At 41.6% G+C, this 18052-nt stretch overlaps 1 protein-coding gene across 30 annotated transcripts in view; it reads right to left on the reverse strand.

Moving 5' to 3' along the window:
• uvssa (UV-stimulated scaffold protein A) overlaps nucleotides 1-18052 on the reverse strand; it is a 230011-nt gene that overhangs the window by 155953 nt on the left and 56006 nt on the right. For 28 of the 30 annotated variants that reach the window (XR_009715176.1, XR_009715170.1, XR_009715174.1 and 25 more), the window contains one exon: nucleotides 6204-6380. The exons of the other annotated variants lie outside the window; for them this stretch is intronic. Coding sequence is in view for 12 of the 28 variants with exons in the window: in XM_061285255.1 (XP_061141239.1) it covers nucleotides 6204-6380 (177 nt within the window). In the remaining 16 variants the exon portion in view is untranslated. The remainder of the gene's footprint in view (nucleotides 1-6203; nucleotides 6381-18052) is intronic. 30 annotated transcript variants of the gene reach the window in all.

The following is an 18052-nucleotide window of genomic DNA, read 5'->3' on the forward strand; positions in this document are numbered from 1 at the left end:
ACACAAAGAGATCGAAATTACGTTCCCACTATCCCACGGTAACAAGACATAGTACACAATATGCATACAAGTAAACAACACAAAAAAATAAAAACAAGGCACAAACAATGAATAAATAACAGTGATGAATAAATAAACAAATAACATAATAAATATAAGAGGAGAAAGAATGGAGCAAGTGTGCATACAGCAGACAGTGCTAACAGACAGAGCTAACACCCTACTATGAAGAAAACCATCTACGTGCAAACCCATCTAAGACACAGGTGTGTGCCTTCCACCTGCAAAATCGTGAAGCTAAGCGCCAACTGAAGGTCAGCTGGTCAGGAACCCCCGTTGAACACTGTGAGCACCCAGTCTACCTAGGGGTAACCCTGGATAGATGCCTCTCCTTTAAGACCCACATTGAGAAGACTACCGTTTTTTTCCGTGTATAGTGCGCAAAATTTAACGAATTTATTGTCCTAAAATCTGGGGTTCGCATTATACATGGGTACAATTTTTTTTAAATTTTTTAATTTTTTTATTTTATTATTATCATTATTTTTTTTTAAAGAAAGTCATGGTACAACAAAACCAACAACAGGACTGACCGACAAAGTCGTGGAACAAAAAGACAGGGTGACATTACCAAAGACAGGAACAGAAACCACATCATGACAGTAACACATGCAATGATCCGACGGTGAGCGAGGGGCAGACAGGACTTAAATACAAAACACGTTACATCGATTGAGGTGACACAGGAAGAGAGGGGCGACGCGAACAGAAACTTTGGCAACCTAGACACATAGCAAAACTGGGGACAAGACATGACAAATCTCCCTCGAAATAAAACTTGAAATCACCTTTCTTCTTGTTTGTTGTCAATCGCGCATCGCAATCAGCCATCCTGCCCAACACACTTAGTCAGTAAAATTCATAAGTGACGACACATCGTTTGATGCGATGGTGCACTCCTTGATGGTGTGTTATTGTCAAATATTGTTTGTTTTTTAATCTCCATCGCGGACCGGACGTCATACGGAGGCCGCCATTACAGATGCGCAGAACGGATGCGCAAGACACGTCAGCTATATTAAGAGCGAGAGTTGTTCTCTTCTTATTAGTTTCAATTCACAGTTTAATTAGCAGTTTCAATCAGCAAATAACAAAATGCGTATTACAGGTAATATTTTATTTCACAACACTTTGCCTTGTTCCTTTGGTCTCTGCTGTTCATCCTAAAACACAAAGGCGCTCTTTAAGCAATGCGACAGTGAGCGCCCGGCGCGCTGCGGTTGCGCGACCGCACCAAATTAAGCTCCCTGCGCAGTGCGCACTGAGGTCCACTTAAATTTTAGAAAGTACATCAGGACTTTAAAAATATCTTCTAAATTTCAGCGACGGCTCTGTCACAATAATGCGACCAGCGCGGTGCAGTTGGGCGGTCGGCGGCGCGCTACGGTTGAGCGTTCTCTCTCGCACTCTCTCTCTCACTCGCTCTCGCTCTCGCACACACGCGCACACACGCACACACGCACACACGCAAACCAGATATCATACGGAGGCCGCCATTACAGATGCGCAGAACGGATGCGCAAGACACGTCAGCTATATAAAAAGCGAGAGTTCAGTTCTCTACCTAAATCCGTATTACAGGTAATATTTTACTTCACAACACTTTGCCTTGTTCTTTTCTTCTCTGCTGTTCCCTTCAAACACGCTCCGTGCGACCGCAATGCTCTCGTATCAGACGCTTGCTCGATCACCTGCTCGTTTGCTGTCTGTCACAATGTACCCTACACAAATCCGAAACATTTGTTGCGGCTCCGAGTCACGACGAGGGGCAAGTTTTGGTTTCCAAGGGCCGCCTTTTTCACGTCCGCACGCCTTTTTCACATGCGCGCACGGAGCGCGGTGGTGCGTTTACGGGCAGTCGGAGAAATCAACGCCAACAAAAAGAATTACATCCAGCCTAGTTAAGACCATACCAAAGACTATAAAAATGGGACCCATTGCCTCCCTGCGTGTGTGACGATCATTGGGAGTTTAAAAAAAAAAAAATTCACAAGATTCACAAAAATTGGGTGCGTATTATACATGGGTACAGGCTTTTTTCCAACTGCACTTGCTCTCTGCTACTCAGCTGCGGAGTATGCTTGCCCAGTATGGGAGCGAGCTGCCCATGCCAAGAAGCTGGACCTCGCCCTAAATGCTACCTGCCATCTTATTACTGGCTGTCTAAAACCAACGCCTACAGAGCGCCTGTACATCCTGGCAGGAATAGCCCCACCAGAGATACGTAGACAAGCAGCAAGCAAGGAAGAGTGGCAACAACAGTCCACTGACCAAAGACATCCTCTCTTCGGCCATGTACCAGCCAAAAGCCGCCTTCAGTCCAGGAAATGTTTTCTGAAAAGTGTCCCACCCCTCAGAACACAGGTGAAAGAGTCAGTCGGTGGGAAGAAAGACTTGACAGTCTTCCACCAGAAACTACAATGGAGCTTAAGGCAAGCGAGGCAATGCCCCCAGGAGCAGACACCAACTATGCAACGTGGAAATGCCTAAATAGACTAAGATCTGGTGTTGGACGTGCAAAAGTCACCCTCGCCAAATGGGGACATCTGGATGATCGGAACACTGAGTGTGACTGTGGCAATGAACCACAGACCATGCAACACCTCCTCATATGCCCCCTGCTGGAACATCCCTGCACAGCATCGGATTTAGCAGAGTTTAACGAGAAGGGACAGAAATGTGTTCAGGTGTGGCTGAACCACATCTAGCCAAGCCTGTAACTAACTGCCTTGTAGCCACGATAAGAAGAAGCAGACAGTGGACTTGGATATGGCGCTTTAAAGTGTTATATGCTTTATTTGATTTTTATTTGATTTTTTCTCTCTATTTTTCATGTTTTGAATGTTCAAGATAAAGATCTCAAAGCATGTGAAGTGATCAACTATACTAAAAATAACATGTGAAGTGGTCAACTATACTTTTAAGTCAGTGATGTGTTAATGATCAAGTAAAGATTTGTGAGAAAAAAACATATATAAGTCGCTCCTGAGTATAAGTCACCCCCCCATCCAAATTATGAAATAAAACGCGACTTATAGTTTCATTATTAATTTATTTAGATGTACGTATTCTTTCACTGATTCTTCAAGAGGATGTATCTGGTCAGAATGTTTGCCATTTGATGTGATTTTGCCTTTCATAAATCTGACCTGCAGGCGCTGAAGTGATGGAAATATTATTCATAACAGTGTCGCATTTAATGAGAATCACTGATAGTAGTTTTGGGGTAAAATATTTTTTTAATGCCGTTAATAAATGCATTTGTTTTCAAAAAGCTTTTTTTGATTATCCATGATTAACTACCTACTAAAAGTAAAAACCTTTTATGCAATGACCTTTACATGTCATTCCTATTACTGTTTTTTTCCGTGTATAGTGCGCCCCCATGTATAATACGCACCCTAAAAATGGCATGTTGATGCTGGAAAAAAGCCTGTACCCATGTATAATACGCACCCAAATTTTGACTCCTACTTAAGTCCGTAAACGTAAAATTATTTCAGAAAAAAGATCATCTTTGGGAACAACCGAATGTTATTCTGCCGGTCAGTATCACTGCGCATGTGCTAGCAAACTCAATAGCAAAGAAATGTTTCGGATTTATGTAGGGTACATTATGACAGCAAACGAGCAGGTGATCGAGCAAGCGTCTGCTACGAGAGCATTGTGTTCGTATGGAGCGTGTTTGAAGTGAACAGCAGAGAAGAAAGCACATCTGTAATGGCGGCCTCCGTATGATATCCGGATAAAAAATATATATAATAAAATAAAAAAACAAAAAAAATTGCATGTATAATGCACACCCCAGATTTTAGGACAATAAATTAGTTACATTTTGCGCATTATACATGAAAAAAACGGTACTTCACACAAACACTACATCCATCTGCTCCTGGTTCTGTCCCCCAGTCAAAATTTAGAACCCAATTCAGCCCACAAGTCGAAACGTTTGCCCACCCCCGGTCTAGAGCACAGGTGTCCAACTCAAGGCCCGGGGGCCAGATACGGCCCGCCACATCATTTTATGTGGCCCGCAAAGACAAATTGTGCATCAAATTTGTGTCATTACTAGAATTGCAAATTGTCTTCACTTTTAATCTCTTTTTTTTTTTAATATATGACCAGTTTTTACTCGTCTGATCTGAAAACTAGTTATTTGTCAGCTTGTTTTGTAGCTGTATATAATGGCCCTCCGAAAGAACCTATGACTACAATGCGGCCCGCCAAAAAAATTAGTTCGACACCCCTGGTCTAGAGCATTTTCTATTCGGGCTCCAGAGCTTTGGAATGCCCCACCAATGGATATTAGAACAGCTACTCAGTAGAAACATTTAAGACACATTTCTATGATATGTCCTTTAATTAACCTGTAGTGGCCAATTCGGCTGGAGTTAGTTTTTTCGCTCCCTCCCCCCAGCCCCTCCCACCCCTCCCCAGCTGGGGAGGTGGTTAGGTGACACCCAAGCTGAGAGCGGCTGTCTGGATTCTCGTGGACCAATCACGATGAGGGAACTGCAGCGGCTTACCCTCCTCAAAGACACTGCCAGGACAATCGAGGGCACCTTCTGCAGCTCTTCGCTTTGATTTGAACATCCACTTTTTCTTTGATTTTTTTATAGTATGTATTTTATGTGCCCTCTTCATCCATTGCAGCCTGGTGATCCTGAAAGGGGGATCCTCCCATCTGTGGTCCCTTCTCAAGATTTCTCATTTTTCCCCTAGTAGGGTTTTTTTGAGTTTTTCCTTGCCCTCTTGGGAGCTTAAGATCAGAGGATGCTTTGAGAATAATTGTCAATTTGTTTTTTCTATGTGAAGCCCTTTGAGACTGCTTGTGAGTTAGGGCTATATAAATAAACTTGACTTGACTTGGATGTTAGTCTATCATTTACTTTTTTTTTTTACTTTTTTGGTTTTAAATGATGCTTCAAGTAAGAGCAAGATCTCTTTTTTTTTAATAATGTCCAAATAGTTTCATTTATCCACGTGAGGTGATTTTTTTCTTAGTTGGTTTTGGTTTGATTTTTCTAGTAAATGCAGATAATTTGTCTTGAATAACAGTCATGAAGACATATAGTTATTATCTACATGGTTATGGATGAGATCCATCCATCCATCCATTTTCCGAACCGCTTAGTCCCCACGGGGGTCGCGGGCGTGCTGGAGCCTATCCCAGCCGTCATCGGGCAGCAGGCGGGGGACACCCTGAACCGGTTGCCAGCCAATCGCAGGGCACACAGAGACAAACAACCATTTGCACTCACACTCATACCTAGGGACAATTTGGAGTCTTCAATCGGCCTACCAAGCATGTTTTTGGGGTGTGGGAGGAAACCGGAGTGCCCGGAGAAAACCCACGCGGGCCCGGGGAGAACATGCAAACTCCACACAGGGAGGGCCGGAGGTGGAATCGAACCCGCACCCTCCTAACTGTGAGGCGGACGTGCTACCCAGTGCGCCACCGAGCCGCCTATGGATGAGATCATTTTCCCAATTTATATTCATAAGCACCTGTGTCAAATTTGAGCCCCCCCCCTCTGTACTCTCATCTGCTCTGATGATTTTGTAGTGTAATAAAATCCATTCTATTACACATATTGGAAAATATTTCAATATTGCATATTTCTGAGGAAGCAGTTAGTCTAGTTGCGTTTTTGTTGAATTAAGTAAAGTTAAATTTGGCAAGTAGTGATTTTAACTTTCTCTGATTTAATTTTTCAAATTGGATATGTGTCGTATTAGATTTTTTTTATTGTCATGTGAAGCACTGTGTGACCTTGGTCAGTGAAAAGCGCTTTAGAGATGAAGTTTAGATACCATAAATACTTATCAAAAATTAAAAAGCGGCTCACTGCTTTTGGTTATATATATCTGACTCCTGGGAAGTCAGTACCTCACCAGTTGTGAATGTCACTGACAAAAGGAAAGAGGAGGTGAAAGGTTGATGGACTGACAAACAAAGGACATTGTCCAATTTAAGTAAACCACAGAGTGAATCTCAACACCACATTGTTAGCCTTTTATGGGTTATTAGCCGATGGCATAAAGTGGACATTAGTGTGTCTGTTAGCAATACTCAACATGTATCCACATAAATTATCATGTTAATATAAATGTTCAATGAGAAGAAACATCACATTGCTCACCTTTTTAAACTGTTTGAGAAAATGATAGCCTAGTTCCAACTTTTTATATGCTGACCCATAGGAGGATTGCCAGGACTGGATAGTCTGGACAGCAAGTGACCGCAGTTTCCTGGCTACAAGTTGAGGAGGGGGCAGGGGCCGCTTTAAGTTAGTCTGTACTGTCAACTCCAAGAACTCCTGCATAAGAGAGAAAGACTGATTCATTAATAAAAGACAAACAATGTCTACATGACACGTGTGATAGATCTGGACAACTGGCTAAGTCAATTTTATTGTCATTTTCAGTAAAAGGTAAACAAATACACAATTATATTTTTAATTATTCGAACCATCTATTTTTCTGGGTTTATCAATTTATTTTATGCTTAATGTAATTTCAAGATAAGTACATGTATTTATGTTAAAAAAAAGTGTGATAATTATTTTATTTTATTTTATAGAGATAAGAACGGAGATGTTGATAATTGGTCCGGCTCGTTATCAGCACCTATTTAAAGAAACCACTGTAAATCTAGATAAACGTACTATTACCAAAAGTGATACTGGAACCAATCTGTTATATTTGACCAAATACTCTCCTTTCAAAAACCCATTAAGAACACAACTAGAACTGCGTTTTGTCATGTCTGTAATACTGCTACGACTTGTCCGATTCTATTCTGTTCGATCTAAGGCGCACTGGTTTATAAAGTGCACCGTCATTGAAAGTTTTATTTCAGACATATTTTCATATATAGGGCGCACCAGATTAAAAGGCGCATAGAATAGAAGCTACTGCATCAAACTGGGGTTGTTATGCATCCACTATATGGTGCTGTGCAAAAGGGAATGTCAAACTAGTCAACAGGGTATTCAGTCAAACTTTAGATACGGCAAACTTTATATACAATACGACATACAATACAAAAATTGCACAACACAACATTGTTTAAACATTATTGTGCATATTTACATATCCCTGTCCACGAATGCGTCAAATCTTTCTTCTTCCGTGTCATAATTGAGTTTTTTTGAACAGTTGAACAATATACAATACAAACACTGCACAATAACACGACGTTGTTCAAATGTAAATGTACATATTTACTAAGGGTGTAAATCGCGGGTTTTGTCACGATACGATAACATATCGATACAAAGAAACACGATACGATATTTGCCGATATCTTAAAGCCTTCTGTGATTCATTCACGATACATCACGATATAGTGCTCTACGATTGATTTTTTTTTTTTTTTAAATAAAAAATATAGAACAATATCCTGATTTATAACAATTCATACGCAAAATCAACAAGGTACTGCAAACTCTTTATTTAGGAAATTACAAGAGTATTGTAGTATACAAAGTGTTTATTTTAACACTGAACTTTGATGTCGTGTTTTTTCTTTAAATGTGCGGCGAGATTTGTGCTCCCTGAATATTTGATCACCGCATGGCAGGATTTACAAACTGCACGTGTCTTGTCCGTTGAGCCATCTTTTCTTTGGAATCCAAAGTGCTTCCAAACGAATGACTTGAAGCCTAAAGGGGAGCAAATTTCCTCGTCTTTTTGGACACTAGCCATAGCACCAGCTCAGGAGCCGCGTACTAGTTGTCGACTCCCCTTTCACGTGCCTGCTCTGCTCACAACACAACACGCCGCGCACTGCTCCCGGAAAGAGGAAGCAAGCAACAATGAACTGGATTTCAAAATAAAGTCGCGTCTAATGTCCGAGGTCAAACACGGCGATATAAATCGATGTTTACGTTTAGCATCGATGCCAATAAATCGTAGAGCATTATATCGATTAATCGATGTGTATCGATGAATCGTTACACCTCTAATATTTACATATCCCCACCCACAAATCCGCCGAATTCCTTCTCTTCTGTGTCCGAATTCAACAGTTGGGCGAGTGCGACATTCATTATGCCCGGCTCCCTCTCGTCATTATCCATGTCAGTGTCACTGCTATTCCCTGGCAGTTCAGTTATTATTTCTGCCTTTGCGAAAGCTCGGACCACAGTTGAGGCTGATATATCAGCCCAGGCCTCCACAATCCATTGGCAAATAGTGGCATGCATGCCATTTTGGCATCTTTATACACACATAAGTGGTGTTGGACTAGGTGTAAGCACAGTATGAGTATTTACCGCTATTACTTCGGTGACACCCCTGACCACAGTTGCTGTAATGCTGAAAGCGATGTGACCTTGCAATTTACTACTCACACTGGTTAGAGCACCATGTACAACCATGGATCAACAAATTCACCAATTGATCCATATATAAAGCGCCCCGGATTATATGGCGCACTGTGGTTTTTTGAGTAGATTAAAAGCTTTTAAGTGTGCATTATAGCACAGAAAAAATGGTAACCTGAGTTGGCCAATTCGGTTGCAGTTTGTGCTCTGTCCTGCCTCCCCCTCCCAGGATGGGTGGGTTTAGGTGACACCCAAAGTGAAAATGGCTATCTGGATTCATTGTCGAACATTCTGGATGAGGGATCTGAGGCAGATTACCCCCGCTTGCAGACACTGCCATGACAATTGAGGGGCACCTTCCTGCAGGTCTTCATTTTGAATATGGACATCTACTTTTTCGTTTTATATTATGTGTTCAATGTTGCCCACTCTGCATCCATTGCAGCCTGGTCAACCTGGAAGGGGGATCCTCCCATCTGTGGTTCCTTCTCAAGGTTGCTCAATTCTCCCCAGTTGGGGTTTTCTCCTGCCCGCCTGGGAGTTGAGATCAGGGGTTGTTGAGAATAATTTTCAACTTTGCCCATGTGAAGCTCTTTGAGACTTGTTTGTGATTAAGGGCTATATAAATAAACTTGATTTGACTTTGACAAAGAAAAGTACCAACATCTTATATACCACATCAATAAACAGTAGCATTAACAGTAGTAGCATAATTCAAATCAAAATGATGCCCATCACTCATGACAAGTTCATTCATAGAGTATATATTGTCAAGTTACATGATGGTTAGGATGGTACAAGATGGTGCGTGAATGTGTATTGGATTTAAATGAGCTCAGATGCAGTTCGAAATTTCACCAGAAGATGATGACAAAGCTTGACATGGGAGACCTGAAGGGGGCCTGAGTAAGGGTTACCGTATTTTGCGCCCTATTAGGCGCACCGGGGTATAAGGCGCACCTTCAATGAATGGCCCATTTGAAAACTTTGTCCATATATAAGGCGCACCAGACTATAAGGCGCATAAAATAGAAGCTTTACTGCAACAAACTGAGGTTGACTAGGGTTGCGGTATGCACCCACTAGCCAATAACCAACGAGCCCTCTGTAAACAATCGCGTTTCTCAAACGATCTCCTATAAAATGATTGGAACTGACTAAAGTTTGATCTAACGCATTGGTACTACTTACCTATGTTTCCCTTCCATATCGATTCGTAGATTTACTCGAAACGTTAACAGAGCAGCCTATTTTGACATGAAATAGCCTCGCGCGTATAGCAGCTATCGTTATAGCATTAGCCATCCGCAATTTTCTATGAGCCTCAGCTCGCAATCTCCCATGAGCCTCAGCAAAGTGTAAACAATCACGTTTCTCAAACGATCTCCTATAAAATGATCAGAACTGACTAAAGTTCGATCTAACGCATTGGTACTACTTACCTATGTTTCCCTTCCATATCGATCCGTAGATTTACTTGAAACATTAACAGAGCAGCCTATTTTGACATGAAATAGCCTCACGCGTATAGCAGCTATCGTTATAGCATTAGCCATCCGCAATTTTCTATGAGCCTCAGCTCGCAATCTCCCATGAGCCTCAGCAAAGTGTAAACAATCACGTTTCTCAAACGATCTGCTATAAAATGATCAGAACTGACTAAAGTTCGATCTAACGCATTGGTACTACTTACCTATGTTTCCCTTACATATCGATCCGTAGATTTACTCGAAACATGAACAGAGCAGCCTATTTTGACATGAAATAGCCTCGCGCGCATAGCAGCTATCGTTATAGCATTAGCCATCCACAAAAACCCATGACCCTCAGCTCGCAATCTCCCATGAGCCTCAGCAAAGTGTAAACAATCGCGTTTCTCGAACGATCTCCTATAAAATGATCAGAACTGACTAAAGTTTGATCTAACGCATTGGTACTACTTACCTATGTTTCCCTTCCATATCGATCCGTAGATTTACTTGAAACATTAACAGAGCAGCCTATTTTGACATGAAATACCCTCGCGCGTATAGCAGCTATCGTTACAGCATTAACTATCCGCAATTTTCTATGAGCCTCAGCTCGCAATCTCCCATGAGCCTCAGCAAAGTGTAAACAATCGCGTTTCTCAAACAATCTCCTATAAAATGATCAGAACTGACTAAAGTTCGATCGAACGCATTGGTACATTGGTGTAACGATTCATCGATACACATCGATTAATCGATATAATGCTCTACGATTTATTGGCATCGATGCTAAACGTAAACATCGATTTATATCGCCGTGTTTGACCTCGAACATTAGACGCGACTTTATTTTGAAATCCAGTTCATTGCTGCTTGCTCCCTCTTTCCTGGAGCAGTGCGCGCCGCGGCGTTGCGTTGTGAGCAGAGCAGGCACGTGAAAGGGGAGTCGAACACTAGTATTGTTCTATATTTTTTATTTAAAAAAAAAAAATGTATATATCGATCGTAGAGCACTATATCGTGAATGAATAGCAGCAGGCTTTAAGATATCGGCAAATATCGTATCGTAGTTCTTTGTATCGATATATCGTATCGTGACAAAACCCGCGATTTACACCCCTAATTGGTACTACTTACCTATGTTTCCCTTCCATATCGATCCGTAGATTTACTCGAAACATTAACGGAGCAGCCTATTTTGAAATGAAATAGCCTTGCGGGTACAACAGCTATTCGGTGACGCCCCCTGACTACAGTTACCGTAATGTTGAAAAGCGATGCGACCTTATAATTTACTAGTCGTACTAAAACGTACTAAAACATTTTGGCAGAGCACTGTGTACAACCAGTATGGATCAACAAATTCATCACTTGATCCATATATAAGGCGCACTGGACTATAAGACGCACTGTCGACTTTTGATAAAAATTTAGGTTTTTAGGTGCGCCTTATAGGGCGGAAAATACGGTACTTAAAAGTTAGTTCTTCAAAATTACCTATTGTTAAACTGGTAAAGGGGGGGTTGTTGGTTGAACCAGTCAACCTCCATCGCCGTTCCAAATTTCACCAGAAGATGGTGCCAAAGTTAGATTGACTTGACATAGGATGGAAATTAAATTGTTATTGACTAGAGAAACAAGACCTGTCTGAATTACACATAGCGACACACAATTTTGGATTATTTTATATTATTGTTTTACTATAATAAACTTTGAAACAACTTGAGAGGAGAACCCATGAGCATAGTTACGATCAGGGCCGTGGACTCGGTCGGATTTTTGCACCGAGTCCGAGTCCGGCCTCTTGACCATGAGTCCGAGTCTGAGTCTGAGTCCGAGTCCGGCTGTCCATTTTTTCTGTTAATTCATGTGACTGCTTAGTCTTTATTCAAGGCTAATTTAGATCAAAATCTAAATAATTACAACAGTTTTGTGATGGCTTTGTCTTTATTAAACATATAAACGAATACAATAAACAGATACTTTCAAGTTTTAATCATTAATTACACCATTATAGCTCAGACATTTATCTAAACACAAATAATTAGTGACGACCCCACAACTATCGAAACACATCAATGATATAAACTGGGTGACATAATCGTCCTTGACATTGGTACATAATGTAAACATTAGCCTAAGTGCAACTCAACGTGGTCGCATTGATCGTAACTTATGCTCCGTTTCCCCCCCAAATCTAGAGGCAAAACATTGTTCTCTTGCTGCTCCAGGGTTCTTCCATCTTGGCTGCGCGCGGGGCATTGTGGGTCTTGTACATGCACGCACGCAGGCAGGCAGGCGCGGGCGCGCACGCAACAATTAAATTTGTCTTCATAACAAGCAAGCAGGGCTGTGGACAGTATTCCTACGCACATTCTCAGCAGCATGATGAAAATAAAATTCAATAACGTCACTGAGACATATTTTAACAAACTCCACTTCATTGTATGCCTTTTTAGCTCGTGCAATTTTCCAAGCCAGTTGAAACAATGCAAGTGTGACAGTCTCTGAGTGCTTTGTAATTTTTTTGAAAAACTGTACCTATTTTTCTGCTTGACTTTTCAAAGTCTCCAAACTTGTGCTTGCGAAATTCAGTCCCTTTTGCAAAGTCCTTATCGATATTGGCATGAAGTGAGCTGAAGTGGCGCTAACCATTTGAAGCTTTTAAATGCGCCAATGACGTCCGACATATCAGGCAGAATGGCTTGCCATAGCGTTCAACAAAAAACAACTTTAACTCTGTTAAAAACGTCCTGTGTTCATCGTCATATATTAGTTTAGCCGTGCATTTTTTCCTTGCCATTTTGGCAAGCGTCTTGTCAGCTTTTCTGGACCTAATGGGCCCCCGTAGTCGCAGTCGCCATTCATTAAAAAGCCAGCAAAACCAATCGCTCTGTTTGTCCCTCCTCCTTTGCGGGATTTCCCCTCACGCACATGCGCATTTGACCAAAAACCATATTGAACTCAAGCGAGGCAAATAGCCACGAAAAATAAACAAATGTTTGTTTGTTTTTTATTGTCGGACTCGGTCCACCGAGTCCGAGTCCCCGAGTCAGTGTCCGAGTCCACAGCCCTGGTTACGATTATGTGTTAAAGTGACTACAGTGAAAACATGTTTTATTGTTGCAATTGTTAATCGATATCAAACATGTATTTAACACTGATGTTCCATTTACACATGAATGTATAAATGTGAACAAAGACAGAAAGGAGGCAGGGGTTAATAGTGATACTGTGTGGTGGAAGACCCAGAGGTCACCTCATTCGGTTGAGGTTGGAGATGCAGCTGCAATCTATTCTAGAATCAGTCCTGGGAAACACAGGTATATGACGTAATGTCAAAACTCGTACGTGACCAAGCTGGCGTAGGACCTACATACGGAGGCCTATAAAGAGGTCGTTCTGACAAAGAACAGGGCTTGCTCGCTCGCAAGCTCTCCCCGTCAGGGCTTTGGCCCGCGGGCACGTCAATTAGACTAAGGTAGATTTTTCATTCTTTTTGAGATAATAATAATAATTCATTAGATTTGTATAGCGCTTTTCAAAAACCCAAAGACGCTTACAGGGAACAAGGTAAAGACATACGGGGGGAGGGGGACGGGGAAGAGACAATGGGATAAAGTTAAGAAGAGGACACCAGTTATGGGTAGGGGAGGTCATAGGCTTGAGAAAAGAGGTACGTTTTTATGGGGAGTGTGGGTGAGTCACAGACAGATTGAGGGAGAGAGTTCCAGAGTCGGCATGCTGTGCAAGAGAAGGCTCTGTCACCCAAGGATTTGAGTTTAAATTTTGGGACTGTCAGACGTGAAGTATTGGAGGATCGGAGGGGACGGTTGGGGCGGTAGGGGATAAGGAGTTCGGATAGGTAGGTAGGACCCAGGTGGTGAAGGGGTTTGAAGGTAAGGAGGAGTTGTTAGGGTTTGCAGAATATCTTCATCGTATGATTATGTTGGAATATAACCTGTAATAATTTAACTAGTGTGTCCTGTCTAGACAAAATTAGTTTACCAAAGTGCTAAGATCATTTCAACTTATTGAGTAGCTGCAGAGGAAGCAATCAAAGTTGCTTTGTTTACAGAACGTCGTAAAAGGTCCCCTGCTATGCTTTGATCAGCAGGGGACCGTCTTCACCCAACCTGTGTGTTCCCAAACCCCCACTTTCAACCCCACTTTGTTTCTCTCAATAAATAAGCGCCTGACGAGGCCTGAGTCAGACTTCATTCGACCATCGCTGTGAGCACAGCGACGAGTGAACTCTCCGCCTGCAGGTGCCTAAAATGACTAACTTGACTCCAGTGTGGTTCTTGCAAAATAAGTTAGAGTGAGCAACACCCTAACATTTTGGTGCCGAAACCCGGGACCCTCATACCCGCCATCTGGCTGACGGAGGAGGACGTGCTGCATTGTCGACAAGCCAGCGCCCTTTAGGGGGACCTGGAAAAGAAAGTCCTGGGAAGAGAATTTCTTCGCTGGGCCAGCATCTTAGGTCTGCCTTCGTCTGCCAGTGGTGGATTGACGGGTTCCCGCAATGCAACGGACCAGGGGTCAGGTAAGTTAAAAAAAAAAAAATGGTGTGGTTGTGAAACGCGTAAAAGGTGCACGGGAGACAGCTTGGGTTCAAGTCCCAGAGGAAGAAACAGGCTAAGAAAAGCGGAGCTTCTTTTTCGTTCATCGAAGAAGTGCGTAGATTCTTCTTTGTCTGTTTTTCCAAGCTGAGGGATCTGGCTTGGGTTAGAGTCCCAGTGGAAGGAACGTGCTAAGAAACACAGAGCTTCTTTTTTGTTAGTCAAAGAAGGGTGTAGATTTTTCTTTGTACGTTTTTCCGGCCAAAGAACAGCTTGGGTTCAAGTCCCAGTGAAAGGAACGGGCTAAGAAAAAACAGAGCTTCTTTTTCTTAATTGAAGAAGGGCGTAGATTCTTTTTTTGTCCGTTCTTCCAAGCTGTGTTGGAGGGTTTTACACCCATCTTGGGTAGGCCTAGAAATAAAAAGCGTTGGTGTTTGTGTGTTGAGAGTGCGACTGGTAGGATAAATTGACTGCGGAGAGAATTTGGTAAAAGGTCAATTTAAACCTGCATTGAGGATCCTCAAAGAAAAGAAAAGAAATAAAAAAAAATTGTATAAACCAAAAATACCAAATTAAGATGGGAAATAAGAACGGTAGATTTCTAGCTCTTGAAGAAGATGAGAAGTTCATGGCGAGTAAATGTCTTAATTGTATGCAATACATGCCGAAGTGGAAGAAAAAGTATGGTGTAGAAGGGAAGTTGAAAGTTGAAGTGTGGAAGATAGTGGTTGATGTTTTGGAGGAGAGTGTAGATAGGATGACGAAGGGACAGAAAAAGAAAAGGAAAGAGAGAGAGTTGAATTGTGCTAGAATGTGGTTGAAAGCTTCGCAAGAGAGAAGAGAACAAACTCAAGAGACAAAAAATGGAAAGATAAAAAGTGATGAGACCACTATTCAATTAGGGTTTGGAAAAGAATTCTGGGTGCACAGTGGCATCCCATTTGATGATGATAATGATCTAAATGAAGATGCAACGATCTTCCGAAGCTCCCAAAAGGGCAGAGGAAGAGTAAGAGACCAACAAGGCCGCAGGCCGCCATTCAATTCAAACTCCAGCTAAAATTTGGACTGTTGGAACTGTGGGAAACGGGGCCACTTGGCGAGAGCGTGTCGTCGTGCAAAACAATACCAATCAAAGGGTGGAGGAAGAGGCAGAGGAAAAGCCAAATTTTCAACATGTCAAGCTTCCCCCCCCCCTTTTTTTTGACCGCTCATGCTAATACAGAGACATTGTATGCTACATTTATTAGAAATTATTGATTGGTTGTGTTGTAAGATTATACGATCTTCTATATGCAAGCTGAATCTGAGAGATTGAGTTCTTTAAATTTGAAAACAAAGAAAAAACTTAATTTAATTAATTTGCCAGCCGTTTTTATTGTATTGAGTTTTTTTGGGATTAGTGGATTGTTCTATCAGGAACCTTGAATTGAAAATGGTATGTGAATGTTGTGTGGAGTGCTTGGATGAATTGGGACCAATGTGATGGAAAGACTCCTTTTTGGAGACTGTGTGTGAGATGCAAATGAGCATTGATGACTGAATGCCCGACTGAAGGGAAAATACAGGTTGAATGGTTGAAGTTGTCGGAGACTGCTATGGACAAGTAGTTGAGTGACTTTGAAGGAAGAATGATTTTGAGTAAGTTAGATGCTAGAAAGGAAAGAAGAAAAAGAAAAAAAAAGAAACAAATACAAACAAAAGAAAAATAAAGGTTGCTTTTGACAAGAGTTGCAAAGAACAGACGAAGAACAGTCCTTGACCCGGCATTTGCGTTTGGCGGTCGTTGATGTGGTTCCCAGACCTGTGTCTTGTGGTTTGTCATTTGTAACGTTTGGCTGTTGTGATCCTCCCAAACAGACATAAGTGATTTGTGCTTTTGTTGTAAATCAGTATGAAAATGCCGGGCCCCCCCCCTCTTGCTTCCCTTGCTGTGGCTGTGCGCGGAGTAGGGTCGTACCCATTCCAGGGGTGTGCTGAGTGCGTGGTGGCAAGTGATATCGAAGCAGGGTGATGCCTAGGGAAGGTGTGACAATAGTTGCACGAAGGATAAAAAGCACTGAGGAAAGAAAAAAGAAAAAGAAAAAGTATAACCAACACGTCAAAATAGAGGATGACGTCTGCGCAGCGTTATTTGTTGGTATTGTTTGTGAGCTGTGTCTCTGCTGTTTTTGTGTTGTCTGTGTGTTGTGTTAGGTGTTAAAAGGATGAAATTCGCTAATATAGGTGCACTAAAGAATTTATTTATCTGTAGTCTATCTGATTTGCACCGCAAAACAAAACCGAATTCGTTAAGATTGGAAAGAACTTGCTTTCTGGAATTGAATGATGTACGATTATGAAATACCGACATTTCAAAGCTAAATTTAAAATTTGAGAATAAGAGAGCGATTGAGTTAGTTAAAGTTATGAAACTACAACAGTTAACTATTATATTATTTTACCAGCAGTTATTTTGTTTATTTTGTTTATTTTTTTTATTCGATTGGTGGATTGGGTTGTTACGTTGAGAAAGGAAAGGAAACGATACAAATGGGCAGCTGTATTGAGCCATGGGGTTGTCACGTGCCGTTGACACCTGGCTCAACAGGGGGGATGGAAGGGCAGTTCAGTCAGCTTTATACAACATATGAATTTGATTCATATTCAAAACGTTTATGAAAATTTTTTTAGAGCTTGTTTAACATGTGCTTAACACAATCCACAGGGTTATAATGCCAGGTCATAATAGATGCATTCTAAAAATGGATTGAATTGGCTTCAAAATAAACACTGAATGCCTTAACAGTGGCAAAAACGTTATGTAAAGAAATAATAGTTTGTCAACAACTGCTGTAGATGTTAAAGAATGGAATCAATATCTCGAAAATGAATGTGGATAGTTTGTTTACTGATTGTGAAAATGTTTGACAAAGTGTCCTATATAATATCCGTTGAATGGAAGAAAAAGAAAAGAAACCATTGCTTTTAGAGACTGTAGTCAACCAAAATTATATATGTACCGACATGCCAAGATCGGAGAAAAAGCTGGAAAAAACAAAAACATAATGTCTTTAAATTTGAGAGGCGACGATGATCTGACTGAAATTGATGCAATTAGAGTCCCCAGAGGAGTTCCTGATTAATAAGAATTAATTGACCAAATTGAAGCGGGATGGGAGTCCTCCATTTGCTGCTGGTGGACGATGAACAAGAACGTTGACAGGATAAATTACATCCATTGCAACATGCAGAAATTGGGCAAACGGACACAAGTGGGACTTGAGGCAGTGCACGAACAGCTAGCCATGCCTTCCCTAATGTCAATCCAGAACCGCAATGCTCTTGTTATGTTGTTGTCTGGGAAAGGAAGGGTCTGCTTAATGTTCAGGGAACAATGCTGCACCTTCATCCAGAAGGACACCGCCCCTGATGGGAGCCTGACGAAGATGACTGCAAACTTGCAATCCCTCAACACGAGGATGAAAGAGCACAACAAGTGGATGACTGCTTTTGGGAAGTATGAAGCCCTTGTGTCCTAAATAACTGCTATACTCACCTTGTGTGGATGTTGTTGTATTCCATGTCTCCGTGCTCTGTTTAATCGTCTTATCACTACAGCAATCTCGCCCATGGACGACGAGATGGC

Source organism: Syngnathus typhle, linkage group LG1 (assembly GCF_033458585.1).
Source record: "Syngnathus typhle isolate RoL2023-S1 ecotype Sweden linkage group LG1, RoL_Styp_1.0, whole genome shotgun sequence".
Taxonomy (NCBI): domain Eukaryota; kingdom Metazoa; phylum Chordata; class Actinopteri; order Syngnathiformes; family Syngnathidae; genus Syngnathus; species Syngnathus typhle.